Source organism: Ovis aries, chromosome 11 (assembly GCF_016772045.2).
Source record: "Ovis aries strain OAR_USU_Benz2616 breed Rambouillet chromosome 11, ARS-UI_Ramb_v3.0, whole genome shotgun sequence".
NCBI lineage: Eukaryota > Metazoa > Chordata > Mammalia > Artiodactyla > Bovidae > Ovis > Ovis aries.
The window spans coordinates 51,737,959-51,753,455 of NC_056064.1; the positions used below are offsets into that span (position 1 = coordinate 51,737,959).

At 49.5% G+C, this 15,497-nt stretch overlaps 2 protein-coding genes, 1 long non-coding RNA gene and 1 other non-coding gene across 10 annotated transcripts in view; 1 reads left to right on the forward strand and 3 right to left on the reverse strand.

Moving 5' to 3' along the window:
* The window catches only part of RNF213 (ring finger protein 213), a 127,725-nt gene extending 127,171 nt beyond the window's left edge, over window positions 1-554 (reverse strand). For all 7 annotated transcript variants that reach the window (XM_060395801.1, XM_060395802.1, XM_060395800.1 and 4 more), the window contains exon 1: window positions 502-554. The gene's annotated coding sequence lies outside the window, so the exon portion shown is untranslated. The remainder of the gene's footprint in view (window positions 1-501) is intronic.
* The window catches only part of LOC132657439 (uncharacterized), a 26,962-nt gene continuing 11,465 nt past the window's right edge, over window positions 1-15,497 (forward strand). Inside the window, exon 1 of the long non-coding RNA XR_009595627.1 lies at window positions 1-1,228. This is a non-coding gene — a long non-coding RNA (uncharacterized LOC132657439). The remainder of the gene's footprint in view (window positions 1,229-15,497) is intronic.
* TRNAC-ACA (transfer RNA cysteine (anticodon ACA)) lies at window positions 12,183-12,254 on the reverse strand. Its single transcript has one exon. It is a non-coding gene; the product is annotated as a tRNA-Cys (tRNA).
* SLC26A11 (solute carrier family 26 member 11) overlaps window positions 13,324-15,497 on the reverse strand; it is an 18,110-nt gene continuing 15,936 nt past the window's right edge. Inside the window, exons 15-17 of the mRNA XM_027974246.3 lie at window positions 15,329-15,462; window positions 14,920-14,992; window positions 13,324-14,164 (exon numbers count right to left, since the gene is read on the reverse strand). Of these exons, the coding sequence (XP_027830047.2) occupies window positions 14,073-14,164; window positions 14,920-14,992; window positions 15,329-15,462 (299 nt within the window). The 3' untranslated portion in view covers window positions 13,324-14,072. The remainder of the gene's footprint in view (window positions 14,165-14,919; window positions 14,993-15,328; window positions 15,463-15,497) is intronic.

Sequence of the window (15,497 nt, forward strand, 5' to 3'; positions counted from 1 at the left end):
ACTTCCCCGCGGGGAGTCTAACCCGAGGCTGGGCCCCTGGGAACGTCGCTGGGGCCTGGGGAAAGCGCTCGGGCCCGCCGAGCCCACCTGCTGCGCGCGGCCTGAGAGCAGGGTCAACACTGTCCCGCGGGGCCGGGATGGACCGGGAACCCGCAGAGAAACCGAAACTTGCCGCCCGTAGAGGAGGGGGCCGGCCCGGAGGGCGGCCGGACGCGACGCTTTGGGACGCAAGCGCCGCTCCCCGGCAGCGCCTCGGGCCCGGCCACCGCGACCCAGGACCAGACTCGGCGGGAACCCTGATCCATGGGACCCTCTCGCACCTAGGGGAATGGCACTCTGACCAGTGGGACAGCCCGTAACCAGGGTAACTTGCGCCCTGCACTCACGGGACCCGGCATCCCTCCCTGTAAAGCCGCATTCCGCCCCCTCGAGACCTCCGTCCAAGGTACCCGCGCCCGGGCCCTGCAACTGTACACCCCAGCCCGGCCCGCTAGCTCTCACCTTGGCGGCTCCCGAGCCCACTCTGCCGCCTGTAGGCAAGGTTTCGTTTCTCTAGTCCTGGGTCCCGCCCCTCCCGCTTCGGCAGGCTCTGCGGAGCTCACGTGGGTGTGGCCGGAATCCCCGGTCGAGTGGCGCCCTCCAGTGGACCTGGAGCCAGGCCCTGTTCAGTTCAGATGCTCAGTCGTGTCCTTTTAGCGACCCCATAGACTGTCTTGGAGGAGAAGGCAATGGCAACCCACTCCAGTACTCTTGCCTGGAAAATCCCATGGACAGAGGAGCCTGGTAGGCTGCAGTCCATGAGATCGCTAAGAGTCGGACACGACTGAGCGACTTCACTTTCACTTTTCATTTTCATGCACTGGAGAAGGAAATGGCAACCCACTCCTGTGTTCTTGCCTGGAGAATCCCAGGGACAGGGGAGCCTGGTGGGCTGCCGTCTATGGGATCGCAGAGTCGGACACGACTGAAGCGACTTGGTGGCAGCAGCAGCAGCAGCAACAGACTGTCTTGGCGCATAAGCGCGGCGGAGAGGAGCTACCCCGCGTCCGAGGCCAGGGGCGGAGGCCTGGAGGAGCCAACCCTCGCCCGAGGTCAGGGCGGCTGCCAGCAGGAGCTACCCAACGCCCGAGGTTCAAGGAGCGGTGGCTGCGCGGGCGCAGGAGGGCTTAGAGGAGCTACTACTCCACGTTCAAGGTCAGGAGGGGCAGCGGTGAAGAGATACCCCAAGGTAAGAGAAACCCAAGTAAGACAGTAGGTGTTGCAAGAGGGCATCAGAGGGCAGACACATTGAAACCATAATCACAGAAAACTAGTCAATCTAATCACACTAGGACCACAGCCTTGCCTAACCCAATAAAACTAAGCCATGCCCTACGGGGCCACCCAAGACGGATGGGTCATGGTAGAGAGGTCTGACAGAATGTGGTCCACTGGAGAAGGAAATGGCAAACCACTTCAGTATTCTTGCCTTGAGAACCCCATCAACAGTATGAAAAAGCAAAATGATAGGATGCTGAAAGAGGAACTCCCAGGTCAGGAGGTGCCCAGTGTTGCTATTGGAGATCAATGGAGAAATAACTCCAGAAAGAATGACGGGATGGAGCCGAAACAAAAACAATACCCAGTTATGGGTGTGACTAGTGATAGAAGGAAGGTCCAATGCTGTAAAGAGCAATATTGCATAGGAACCTGGAATGTTAGGTCCATGAATCAAGGTAAATTGGAAATGGTCAAACAGGAGATGGCAAGAGTGAACGTCGACATTCTAGGAATCAGCCAACTAAAATGGACTGGAATGGGTGAATTTAACTCAGATGACCATTATATCTACTACTGCGGGCAGCAATCCCTTAGAAGAAATGGAGTAGCCATCATGGTCAACAAAAGAGTCCGAAATGCAGTACTTGGATGTCATCTCAAAAACGACAGAATGATCCCTTTGTTTCCAAGACAAACCATTCAGTATCACTGTAATCCAAGTCTATGCCCCAACCAGTAATGCTGAAGAAGCTGAAGTTGAACGGTTCTATGAAGATCTACAAGACCTTTTAGAACTAAAATCCCAAAAAGATGTCCTTTTCATTATAGGGGACTGGAATGCAAAACTAGTAAGTCAAGAAACACCTGGACTAACAGGCTAATTTGGCCTTGGAATACGGAATGAAGCAGGGCAAAGGCTAATAGAGTTTTGCCAAGAGAACGCACTGGTCACAGCAAATACCCTCTTCCAACAACACAAGAGAAGACTCTACACATGGACATCACCAGATGGTCAACACCGAAATCAGATTGATTCTATTCTTTGCAGCCAAAGATGGAGAAGCTCTATACAGTCAGCAAAAACAAGACCGGGAGCTGACTGTGGCTCAGATCATGAGCTCCTTATTGCCAAATTCAGACTGAAATTGAAGAAAGTAGGGAAAACTGCTAGACCATTCAGGTATGACCTAAATCAAATCCCTTATGATGATACAGTGGAAGTGAGAAATAGATTTAAGGCCCTATATCTGATAGATAGACTGCCTGATGAACTATGGAATGAGGTTCGTGACATTGTACAGGAGACAGGGATCAAGACCATCCACATGGAAAAGAAATGCAAAAAAGCAAAATGGCTGTCTGGGGAGGCCTTACAAATAGCTGTGAAAAGAAGAGAGGTGAAAAGCAAAGGAGAAAAGGAAAGATATAAGCATCTGAATGCAGAGTTCCAAAGAATAGCAGGAGAGATAAGAAAGCCTTCTTCAGTGATCAATGCAAAGAAATAGAGGAAAACAACAGAATGGAGAAGACTAGAGATCTCATCAAGAAAATTTGAGATACCAAGGGAACATTTCATGCAAAGATGGGCTCGATAAAGGACAGAAATGGTATGGATCTAACAGAAGCAGAAGATATTAAGAAGAGGTGGCAAGAATACAGAGAAGAACTGTACAAAAAAGAGCTTCACGACCCAGATAATCACAATGGTGTGATCACTCACCTAGAGCCAGACATCCTGGAATGTGAAGTCAAGTGGGCCTTAGAAACCATCACTATGAACAAAGCTAGTGGAGGTGATGGAATTCCAGTTGAGCTGTTTCAAATCCTGAAAGATGATGCTGTGAAAGTGCTGCACTCAATATGCCAGCAAATTTGGAAAACTCAGCAGTGGCCACAGGACTGGAAAAGGTCTATTTTCATTCCAGTCCCAAAGAAAGGCAATGCCAAAGAATGCTCAAACTACCGCACAATTGCACTCATCTCACACGCTAGTAAAGTAATGCTCAAAATTCTCCAAGCCAGGCTTCAGCAATACGTGAACCGTGAACTTCCTGATGTTCAAGCTGGTTTTAGAAAAAGCAGAGGAACCAGAGATCAAATTGCCAACATCTGCTGGATCATGGAAAAAGCAAGTGAGTTCCAGAAAAAACATCTATTTCTGCTTTATTGACTATGCCAAAGCCTTTGACTGTGTGGATCACAATAAACTGTGGAAAATTCTGAAAGAGATGGGAATACCAGACCCCCTGAACTGCCTCTCGAGAAATCTGTATGCAGGTCAGGAAACAACAGTTAGAACTGGACATGGAACAACAGACTGGTTCCAAATAGGAAAAGGAGTACATCAAGGCTGTATATTGTCACCCTGCTTATTTAACTTCTATGCAGAGTACATCATGAAAAACATGGAGCTGGAAGAAGCACAAGCTAGAATCAAGATTGCCAGGAGAAATATCAATAACCTCAGATATGCAGATGACACCACCCTTATGGCAGAAAGTGAAGAGGAATGAAAAAGCCTCTTGATGAAAGTGAAAGAGGAGAGTGAAAGTTGGCTTAAAGCTCAACATTCAGAAAACGAAGATCATGGCATCCAGTCCCATCACTTCATGGGAAATAGATGGGAAACGGTGGAAACAGTGTCAGACTTTATTTTTGGGGGCTCCAAAATCACTGCAGATGGTGATTGCAGCCATGAAATTAAAAGATGCTTACTCCTTGGAAGGAAAGTTATGACCAACCTAGATAGCATATTAAAAAGCAGAGACATTACTTTGCCAATAGAGGTCCGTCTAGTCAAGGCTATGGTTTTTCCAGTGGTCATGTATGGATGTGAGAGTTGGACTGTGAAGAAGGCTGAGTGCCAAAGAATTGATGTTTTTGAATTGTGGTGTTGGAGAAGACTCTTGAGAGTCCCTTGGACTGCAAGGAGATCCAACAGTCCATTCTAAAGGAGATCAGTCCTGGGTGTTCATTGGAAGGACTGATGCTAAAGCTGAAACTCCGGTACTTTGGCCACCTTGTGCGAAGAGTTGACTCATTGGAAAAGATTCTGATGCTGGGAGGGATTGAGGGCAGGAGGAGAAGACGACAGATGGTGAGATGGTTGGATGGCATCACGGACTCGATGGACATGAGTTTGAGCGAACTCTGGGCGTTGGTGATGGACAGGGAGGCCTGGTGTGCTGTGGTTCATGGGGTTGCAAAGAGTCGGCCACAACTGAGCAATTGAACTGAGCTGAATAGAGACACAAGAGAATGGACTTGTGAACACAGGGAAGTAAGCAGAGGGTGGGCTGAATTGAGAAAGTAGCATGGAAAATATATACATTACCATGTGTAAAATAGATAGCTATACAACACAGGGCACTCAGCCTGGTGCTCTGTGCGGACAGAGATGGGTAAGATGGGGGCAGGGGCAGAGAGAGAGGCTCGAGAGGGAGGGGATATGTGTATGCTGCTGCTGCTGCTGCGTTGCTTCAGTCCTGTCCGACTCTGTGCAACCCCATAGACCGCAGCCCACCAGGCTCCCCGGTCCCTGAGATTCTCCAGGCAAGAACACAGGAGTGGGTTGCCATTTCCTTCTCCAATGCATGAAAGTGAAAAGTCAAAGTGAAGTTGCTCAGTCGTGTCCGACCCTTAGCGACCCCATGGACTGCAGCCTACCAGGCTCCTCCGTCCATGGGATTTTCCAGGCAAGAGGACTGGAGTGGGGTGCCATTGCCTTCTCCGGGATATGTGTGTACTTACAGGCAATTCACATTGTTGTGAGGCAGAAACCAACACAGCATTGTAAAGCACTTGTCCTCTAATTAAAATTAAAAAAAATTTTTTAATTTAAAAAAGGGGGCCCAGGGTTCCCACCCATCTTCTCCTTTCCCACACCCACCAGACACTGTCCTTCCTCTGGGCTGAGAACAGCAAGCTCTGTCCTTTCTGGGGTTCCCCTCCTGCAGTGCTTACCTCTTGCAAGGTTGGCTTCTCCCGGCCATTGAACCCCAACATCTTTGTCTGAGCTCAAGCTGTGGTTAAGGATTTGGGGGAGGCCAGCAGAGCTTGATTGGGCCTGTGAACCCTGCTGGTGCCCATATCAGAATCCTAGGACAGCCCCGAGGTGATCCAGGGCGTTGCTAAAGGACCAACAGAGTGGGCTCCACTGGCAGGATACCACACCAGGTGAGGTTAGAAGGAACACATCATGTGGCCTGAGAAAACACATTTACCTGCCAGATGCAGCATCTTTAGTTTTAAAACCCGACTTGGGGACTTCCCTGGCTATCCAGTGGTTAAGATCTCGTGCTTCTACTTGCAAGGGTCAGGAGTTCAATTCCTAGTCAGAGATCTAAGACCCTTACACAACATGTAGAGTGACCAAAAATATAAGAAAATAAAACCTAACACAGCCTTAAGAAATTTGAATTCTTCCAGTGAGAGACCAAGCCCTACAAGGGAGGTGACTTTAGGCCATTTGAAAGCCCTCAGAGTCGTCTTCCCTCCACCCTCTTCTCCATGTCCTTGTCCATTCCCTACAGGAACCATGAAACAGTAAAGGGATTTTTAAAAATCCATCCTTGGAGAAATAGGGGAGGGGTGGTCCACTGTTCTGCCTTCAACTTAGTTTGTGGTTCAAGATAAATGTGGGACAAACCAGGTGGAGTGTCAGGTCACCTCCTCTAATGAGTCTTCCGTCAGCCTGGACAGTCCAGTGTTAGCCTGGCTGCTCAGGGTGCTCCCAGGCATAGAGTTCAGAGTAACATCAGAACACTAATCTCTCCAATGGAGGAAGGCACTTATAGCAGGAGGCCTCGGCTTCCTACTTTCTGAGAAGTCAGCATGCAGAGTGGTCAGTACGGACGTTCTGTCTTGCAGGTGTTCCAAAGTAGATCGAGGTTCTGGACACTGGCCCCGTCCAGGTGCTGAGGACCTAGTGGGAAGTGGCCCTGTCAATGTGTCAGCTAAACCAGAATGATGGTTAACAACCCAAAGAACCAAGTCAAAACACACAAACCGAATCAAATAAAGACAGAAAAGATGGAAAAGCCAGGTGTTAGGAGCCCATCTTGAATACTCACAGAGAAAACCCCTCACATTCCCTAGTCTGTATCGATGCAATAAATGTAGGCATTGAAACATGCACAGGATTTTTTTTTGGCTGCATCGGGTCTTAGTTTGGGTGTGGTGTGCAGTCTCAGTTGCAGTGTGTGGGCTTAGTTGCCCTGAGGTATGTGGGATTTTAGTTCCCTGTTGAACTGTGGTGTTGGAGAAGGCTCTTGAGAGTCCCTTGGACTGCAAGGAGATCCAACCAGTCCATCCTAAGGAGATCAGTCCTGGGTGTTCATTGGAAGGACTGATGTTAAAGCTGAAACTCCAATACTTTGGCCGCCTGATGCTAAGAGCTGACTCATTTGAAAAGACCCTGATGCTGGGAAAGATTGAGGGCAGGAGGAGAAGGGGATGACAGGATGAGATGGTTGGATGGCATCACTGACTCAATGGACATGGGTTTGGGCGGACTCTGGGAGTCGGTGATGGACAAGGAGGCCTGGCGTGCTGTGGTTCATGAGGTTGCAGAGTCGGACACGACTGAGCGACTGACCTCAACTAAACTGACCAGGGATCAAACCCATGTCCCCTGCATTGGAAGGCAGTTTTTTAACTACTGCTTTGGAAGGCAGATTCTCAACCACTGGACAACCAGGGAAATCCTGTACAGTTTTTTAAAATAAAGAAATAATATAACATTAAACAACGTGCAATATATGATTTAACGAAATTTGAAAATAAGATTGTTGTTGTTTAGTCGCTAAGCCATGTCCAACTCTTTTGTGACCCCACAGACTGTAGCCTGCTAGGCTTCTCTGTCCATGGGATTTCCCAGGCAACTCTATTGGAGTGGGTTGCCATTTCCTTCTCCAGGGGATCTTCCTGATACAGGAATCAAACCCATATCTTCTGCACTGGCAAGTGGATTCTGTACCACTGAACCACCAGGGAAGCCCAGAAAATAAGATAGAAGTTAACAGAATATGAGAACAGTGGTAGGTGCAATTTATTTTGTGGGGCTGAGGCAGGCACAGACAGAGATCAACTGGGTAGAGGAGGATGGTGGGGTAGTAGGATGAAGGAAGAAGGGGATGAGGAATCCAGAGTACTTGATGAACAGTTTCAGATGGCATCACCTCCCACTTTGTCCCTAAAAGATGGTGCTCTGGACATTGCTGGCTTCAATCTGGACATCTTCCCCTTCTGGTCCAGTGTTCACAAAGGGACTGGCTCCTCCACATACAAGATTTCCCTGTGGAAAGTCTGCTAGTCATTATTCCCCAGGTCAGCTGCATGACAGGGGAGCCCTTGGACTTAGCCCCACAGCCCACCTGGCAAAACCCAATGTAGAGTATCTTCCTGATCCCTTAGATATTGGATCATTTGAAATTTCCTCAATCTTGTTGTAACCACCAGCATTTGTAGAATGGATTCGGTTGGGCCCCAAACACGCTTTGGGGCTGGTCTTTGCTCCTTGCCTGCTTTTCTGATAATCCTGGGGTTGTTTGTAGGCAGGATGCTCTCCAGGGCACAGTTTGCTGTGAAGGTAAGTGTGGTAAGAGGCTGGAACAAGGGACCTTGTGGGGGAAGGTAGGCCAGGGATGTGGTTCTGCCCCACTGAGACACACAGCTCCGTGGCCCTGCTCCAGATGAGAACGTCCAGACGTCTCAAAGCAGGGCCTGTGTGACTGAGCAGGCTGAACATAATGCCCACAGTAAATCCTGAGCCATGCAGAACAATAGGGGCTTGTATTTCCTGGTTTCATTTTGCATCTATTTCCCAGCCTGCCTTCAGATGTTCCTTTCAGCTGTTTTTCCCCATGGAAAGACAGGAGCGAGATCTGCAGTTAAGTTTCTCACGAAACAGGCTTTAGAGTTCCGCTTGGTTAAGGCAAAGTTTGACCAATGAAAGTCAGTTTTCCGGGCCTGGGTATTCTTACCTGAGGAGCATGCTCTTTGGACCCCGTGGAGTAAAAGCTGTCCTAGGGTCAGGTGTTTCCCAAGTTAAAACAGTGAGGCCCCAAAATTTGGTCCTGGGTCAGCAAATTAGTTCACCCACCTTGGGCTGGCAGGCCTGCCCAGACAGAAGAACAGCCCATAAGGAACCGTGGTTCCTTTCTTATGTAGGGAGGCAGGAAGGGCAGAAGTAAGAGGAACATAACGAAATAACTTCATGGCTCCCATGACGGCACCTCCCTGTACCTGTGTCTCTGTCTTTTCTTATTAGGACGCCACTCAAGTCCAGTATGACATCATCTGAACTTAGTTAATTACATCAACAAAGATCCTATTTCCAAATAAGGTCACAGTCACAGGTGCCTATGATCAAGAATGTAACTCTTTGTAGGGGACACAATTCAGTACCCTACAGGCACCAGCTCCACAGGCTTTGCTAGAAGTCTCTAGAAGATTCAGCCATCAGCACTGCACAAAGATTCAAAGGTTTAGATGAACTTGGGTCCTTTCAGAGGATTAAAATTATTTTAAAAGGTGGGGAGGGAGAAACAGACTCTTTGCCAAAGTCAGCAGCAGAATTTACAAAGGTAGATAAATCAATGCAAAACATATTTTGTAAAAATAATCATACTTTAGGCAGCAAAGCGTTTGCTATTCAATCCTGGGTTAGCCCAGGTTAGCTCTGCTCCAGGTTGACTTGATCTTTTTTTTTTTTCCTCTCTGGGAGGCCTACAGGATCCCAGTTTCCAGACCAGGGATTGAACCCAGGTCATGGCAGTGAAAGCATCAAGTCCTAGGTACTGGACTGCCAAGGAATTCCCAGGTAGATTTTATCTCAAAAAAGACAGAGGCCCCTGCCCCACTCCAGCACTAACGGGGAAGCCCACTGCTCCCAACCCCTATTAGCTCACAGAGCACCCTCAACATCCCCTGCCCACTGGGTGTGGGGCCTGCAGGGATGTGGCTACAGAGCCCTCAGCTGCCACCTTTTGGGGCTGGTGGCACTGAGAGCATTGCTCCTGAACACCATGAGGCTGTAGAGTGGGCATGACAGACCAGTTACACCAGATCCCCAGCATCGTTTCATCTTTGAGTAAATGAATTACTGGGGCTTGGGCAAGATGCGATTGCTGGCATTGCAGCCTGAGTCCTAAATCATTCTCATTCTTTCTCCTGTCCAACTTCCCTCCATCATCAGAGTCCTGCATCAAGCAGCTTCCTTCTGAGGTCAATTTCCCCATAACTGAATTTGTTTTTTAACAAATTCCAAAACTGAATTTTTAATAAAGCCAGACCTTGAGGGTGAGCTCTGCCTGACCTGCATTAGACACTCAGTTCATGTGGGAGAGGGTGAAAACAGAGGGTCAAGCAAATAGAATTTGAGGAGGTTTGATTTCATGACAGCAGCGACTACTTCTTAATTGCCTATTACACATATACCCCAAGCCTCCACTCTCCTCTTCAATTTAACCTGTGCAACAAGCCTTTGGAAGATGTGGAAATGAAGGATCAGAGAGAGTAGACTAGTTACCCAAAGTCATGCATTGAGAAATCAGGACAGCCTGGGCTCAAAGTCAGTAAGTACTCTTTGTGCCTGCCCACACCATGCTGCCTCCTCAGCCGTGACTTTCAGAGTTTCTTGCCATTATCTGCAGAGTTCCAGTAGAGACAGACATAGGTACAGGCTCGGGAGAATGTGAGGCTTTCTAACCATTTTAGATTTGAACATTCTAAAGCCACATCATCTGATACAGTGGTCAGGTGGCATTGAGCACTCCACATGTGGCTGGTTCGAGCTGAGATGTGCTGTGAGGGTACAGGTTACACCAGGTTTCAAAGATTTAGTATGAGAAAAGTAATATAAAATATTTCATTGGTAAATGTTACATAGATTTCATGTGGCGCTAGGGCACTAGTGATAAAAAACCAGCCTGCCAATGCAGGAGACGTAAGAGATGCAGGTTCGATCTCTGGGTCAGGACGATCCCCTGGAGGAGGAAATGGCACTCCTTTCCAGTATTCTTGCTGGGAGAATTCCATGGACAGAGAAACCTGGTGGGCTACAGTCCATGGGATCACAAGGAGACACTACTGAGTGTCTGAACACGTTGGAAATATTTATTTTAGATAAATAAGTATTTAATTTCACCTGCTTGTTTTTACATGTTTTAGTATGGCTGCTTGAAATGTTAAAATGGCCCAGGTGGCTCACATGGGGGCTTCACTTCACTCTACGGCATAGTCTGTTGGACCGCGCTGTCCTACATCACCATCATCTGTGTAGTCAGGGCCCCACCAGCTACTGTAACAAGCAGGCATTCAGACCCTATTTCTGGCCCACGTAACAGTGCTGGCTGGGGCTCGGCTCAGCTCAGCTAGGTGCCCTCCTTCACTCCATTGACTGAAACTCTGCCACTCACAATATATGGCTTCCACAGGGCCCCTAGAAGATCATCTCCATGCCAGCCAGCCAGAAACAGGGAAACTGCTTGCAGGAGGGAGAATGGCAGGCCAGGTTGAAATGGCACACACACTCCCCATGAACTGTGTTGGTCTGCTAGGGCTGCTGTGCCAAAGTACCACAAACGGGACAGTTTTTTTTTTTTTTTCCAATATATTATCTTGGCCACACTGCACAGCATGTGGCATCTTAGTTCTCCAATCAGGGATAGAACCAGCAGCCCTTGCTTTGGAAGCATGAAGTCTTAACCAGCGGACAGCCAGGAAGTCCTGGAGCAGCTTACACAATAGAACTTGACTGTCTCACAGTCTATGGGGTCAGAAGTCTGAGATCAAGGTGTCGACAGGAAGAATCTGTTCTAGGCCTGCCGTCTGGATACTGGTGCTTTGGTGATGGCTGGCATTCTTGGCTTGTAGAAGCATCACCCCGGTCTCTGCCTTCATGTTCACATTGTGGTCTCCCTGTATATGCACATCTGTACCAAACCTCCCCACCCCTGTTTTCTTTAGCCGTGCTGCACGGTTTGCAGGATCTCAGTTCCCTGACCAGGAATTGAACCTGAGCCACAGTGTTGAAAGTCCGGAATCCTATCCACTAGGCCACCCTCCCTTTTTTCTAAGGACACAGCCATATTGGACTGGAGCCCACCCTACTGCAAGTATGAACTCACTTTAACTAAATACATTTGCAATGACCCTATTTCCAAGTAAGGGCTTCCCAGGTGGCACTAGTGGTAAAGAATGTGCTCATCAATGCAAGAGACACAAGAGATGTAGTTCCCATTCTTGGGTCAGGAAGATCCCCTGGAGGAGTAAAGGGCAACCCATCCCAGTATTTTTGCCTGAAAAATTCCAGGTACAAGGAGCCTGGTGGGCTACAGTTGATGGGGTTGCCAAGAGTCGGACACGACTGAACACAGTACAGCTCATTTCCAAATAAGGTCCCATCCTGGGTACTGGGGGTTAGGACACGACGTGAATTTTGTGAGGCAGGGGACAGAGTTCAACCCACAACAGACACTATTGACTTGATCTTAGTCACGTGGCCACACTCACTACAGGTGAGGCAGGAAACTGCAGTGGTGTTGGCAATGTCACCATACCAGTCAACGGTGAAAGTCAAAGTGAAGTCGCTCAATCGTGTCAGACTCTTTGCAACCCCATGGACTGTAGCCCACCAGGCTCCTCTGGCCATGGGCTTTCCAGGCAAGAATACTGGAGTGGGTTGCCATTTCATTCTCCAGGGGATCCTCCCGACCCAAGGATCGAAGGCGGGTCTCCTGCAATGCAGGCAGACTCTTTACCATTTGAGCCACTAGGGAATCCTGTCAATGAAGTGAAGTCGCTCAGTCGTGTCCAACTCTTTGCAACCCCATGGACTGTAGCCTACCAGGCTCCTCAGTCCATGGGATTTTCCAGGCAAGAGTCCTGGAATGGGTTGCCATTTCCTTCTCCAGGGGATCTTCCCAAACCAGGGATCGAACCCAGGTCTCCTGCATTGTAGGCAGACGCTTTACCATCTGAGCTACCAGGGAAGCCCAGTGAGGGAGGGCTTACAACTGTGTCATCAGAACAGTCACATGGCTTAGAGAGCTTATCTAGCTGATGAGCTGGGATGATGGAACCCAGCCCTGCATCTTCTGACATCAAATTCTCTCCATACCTCTCTTCTAAAATTAATTTTTATTATAATTTTCAGTGTGCTGTGCTTAGTTGTTCAGTTGCATCTGACTCTGCGACCCCATGGACTGTAGCCTGCCAGGATCCTCTGTCTGTGGGGATTCTCCTGGCAAGAATACTGGAGTGGGTTGCCATTTCCTACTCCAGGCTTCTGAGAACTGGAGCTGCTGAGTCACAGATGGTGAGGGTTTCCAATGAAATTGTTTCCACCCAAGTGTATCCATTTGCCAAGCCCTGTGAAGTGGATGATCTCTGGGTTCCAGAACGCCCGGGCTCAGTATGTGGGAACAGGCCCAAAAGGGACCACACCTCCATCCCAGCTCTGGGCAAATGTGGTCCAGTGGGCAGCTTCAAGACTCGCTTGCCTTACCCTAGACGGGGGAGGTTGGGGGAGAATGGATACATGTATATACATGGCTGAGTCCCTTCTCTGTTTACCCGAAACTATCACACTGTTTGTTAATCAGCTATACCCCAATACAAAATAAGTCTTGTTTTTTGTTTTTTTTTTAAAGACAGCAGGCCTGGTAGAGAAAGAGAAACTGCCTGAGTAAGGAAAGGTGATGTGTGGCTGGGAGCAACCATTTAGCTGGCTGGTCAGGGGCCTAGAAGGAGAAACACCAGAAGATGGAGGACAAGGAATCTGAAAAGACTTGTGTACTATGAGCAGGCCTGGACCCTCACTCTGCTCAGATACTGGCCACAATGGCCTGGGCAGAACACTGGTGGCTCTAGGGCACCCCATCCAGGGCCATCTCACAGTGAGTTCTTTCTCAAACAGAGTCCAGGGGCATAACCTCCTTCAGCTGGGATTTACCACTAAAAATGATGGAAGTCAAATTCCAAACAGGCAAGTCCATGTCTAGAGGGTCTGCTAAGTAAATTATGATGCATCTATGGAATAAGATACCACGGAGCCACTGATCATCATGTCGTCTCTATTTATTATCACAACGAATAATTCACAGCAATGACCGCATGAAAATGTGGGTCACAGAGCACCACGGATGAAATGATCCCATTTACATGACTGTAAACACACATCCACATGCTAAGTACACACATGTACGTGTACAGTGGAGGTCGGAGGTCGGGAGCTATTGCCAAAGTGGATGGGGGAGGGAAAGATTTCCGGTAGTTTTTACAATAAGCATGTATGGATTTTACAAAAACACCAAAGCTATCAGTTTTTTAATTTAGAAAACACAACAAAGTTACTCATAGACACTTTTAAGTCTTTTGGCAAACCTTGGTTTTCCTCTCAACAACAGCACAGCCGCCGCCATCAAGAAGGGAACCCACCTGAGAGATGCCCGCCCTCCCGGTTTCCCCTGAAATCCAGGAAGGTGCTGGGGCGAGAAGAGGGCCATCTCCTAGACCACGCTGAGATCCCCACCCTTTCCTTTCTCACCTGGTCTGCCATTCTAGAAGGCTCTCTCCTAACCACTCTTTAAAAAAAAGAGTTCACATACAGGGAAGAGCAGGGGGGTACCTTTTCGGTCACCTCAGAGGAAGGGGTGAGTCCCACCTGTGGACTCCACACCATTGCCCTCCCCCTCCTCCGGGTCACCTGCTCAGGTTTCTCAGATCCATCTGCAAGGCGGCATCCGGCATCACAGTGACAAGAACCTTCCGGGAGACCCTCTGATGTCGGGCGCCCCTTGGCAGCCCACTCAGGCCTTCAGCAGGGCAATCTTGTGTTCCGGAACAGAGTCTTCGCTGCCATTGTAGGGCTGGGTCCCTGGTTCTTGCTTCAGGTATTTCTCTGCAGAAAACACAAGGTTTTCAAACACTAAAACAGCGAAGTGAGGACGGGTCAGTTCAGGGAATGGGATCAAAGGCTGGCATTTTGGGGGACCTTGAGTGCAGAGAGTTAAGGTCTCTGGGCTGGTGCCCCCAGCCCTGGGCTGGTTTCACCTAAGTCTCCATCATCATCCTCACCACTCTTGGTGCCATGATAACCCTCCTTATTGCCGGGTGGGTTCCTTGGCATGGCTGGGCCCAACCTGCTTATCCAGCTCCTGCAGATCAGCTTCTGGCTGCTTCTAGCAGCAACATGGATGGATCTCACAGATACCAGGTTGAGCTAAGGAAGCCAGACACAGAATCCTTCTGATCCCGCTACACGAAGTTCTAGGACAGGCTACGCTGACTGATGGTAGAAGAAATCAGAGCAGCACTTACTCCCAGTGGCAGTCAGGGGAATGAGGGAAATTTCTGGAATGATGGAGATGATCTCCACCCTAACTGGACACCCTCCACATTCATCTATCAGGACTCAAACTCACACTTAGCATCTGTGCATTTCACTGTTTGTGAACTATGCCTCACATACAATCGTAAAAGATAAAACCCCAGAGCAGAAAGGCCCCCCGACAGCCTGCCCACTGTCTCACCCTCGTCGGAGTGTGCCCCACTCTCAGACTCCAGCCCTGACCCCCGTCTCCCAGGGTTGTAGTCCTGTTGTCCTGGCCCCCAAGGCATGGGCAGTTGGGCTCTGTGCTGACTGGCTGCACTCACCTGCTTCTTCCAGGGTGCAGAAGTACAGGACTCCCTTCAGGTCAGCAGACAGCAGGACACGGAGGACAGGGACCTGCGGGGCAGACGAGCGCTGACTCCAGGTGGGAGCGCTGCCGCCCCAGCACACCACGCCACGGGCTGCCTCACAGCTCCGCGAGAGGGCCGTGTCTTAAGGGAATCCTCTCTGGGGGACAACAAGACGAGTGCTCTGCAAGCACTGGTTATAACGGAAGTGCGAGCAGAGCTCTGCAGCCTGAGGCCACGAGACAGGAGACCAGCTGCCTTCCTCACTGTGTGTCGCTGGGCAAGTCACTCAGCTTCTTTGAGCCTCGGTAGCCTCATCTTGACATGGGGAAGGTGACAACACAGCCCTCACCAGGCTACTTCCAGAGCAGGTGCCAACACTCACCTGCAGGCCGATGAGGGCAAGGGTGGCACCCCGCTTGTGGAAGTCCTCCAGGAGCTCCCCAAGCCCCAGCACCACCGTGTAGTCGATGCTGCAGATGTGGGTGCAGTCCAAGGCCACGGAGCGCGGCGGGGATGCTGGGGGGAGAGGAGAGGTCACACCACGTGCAGGC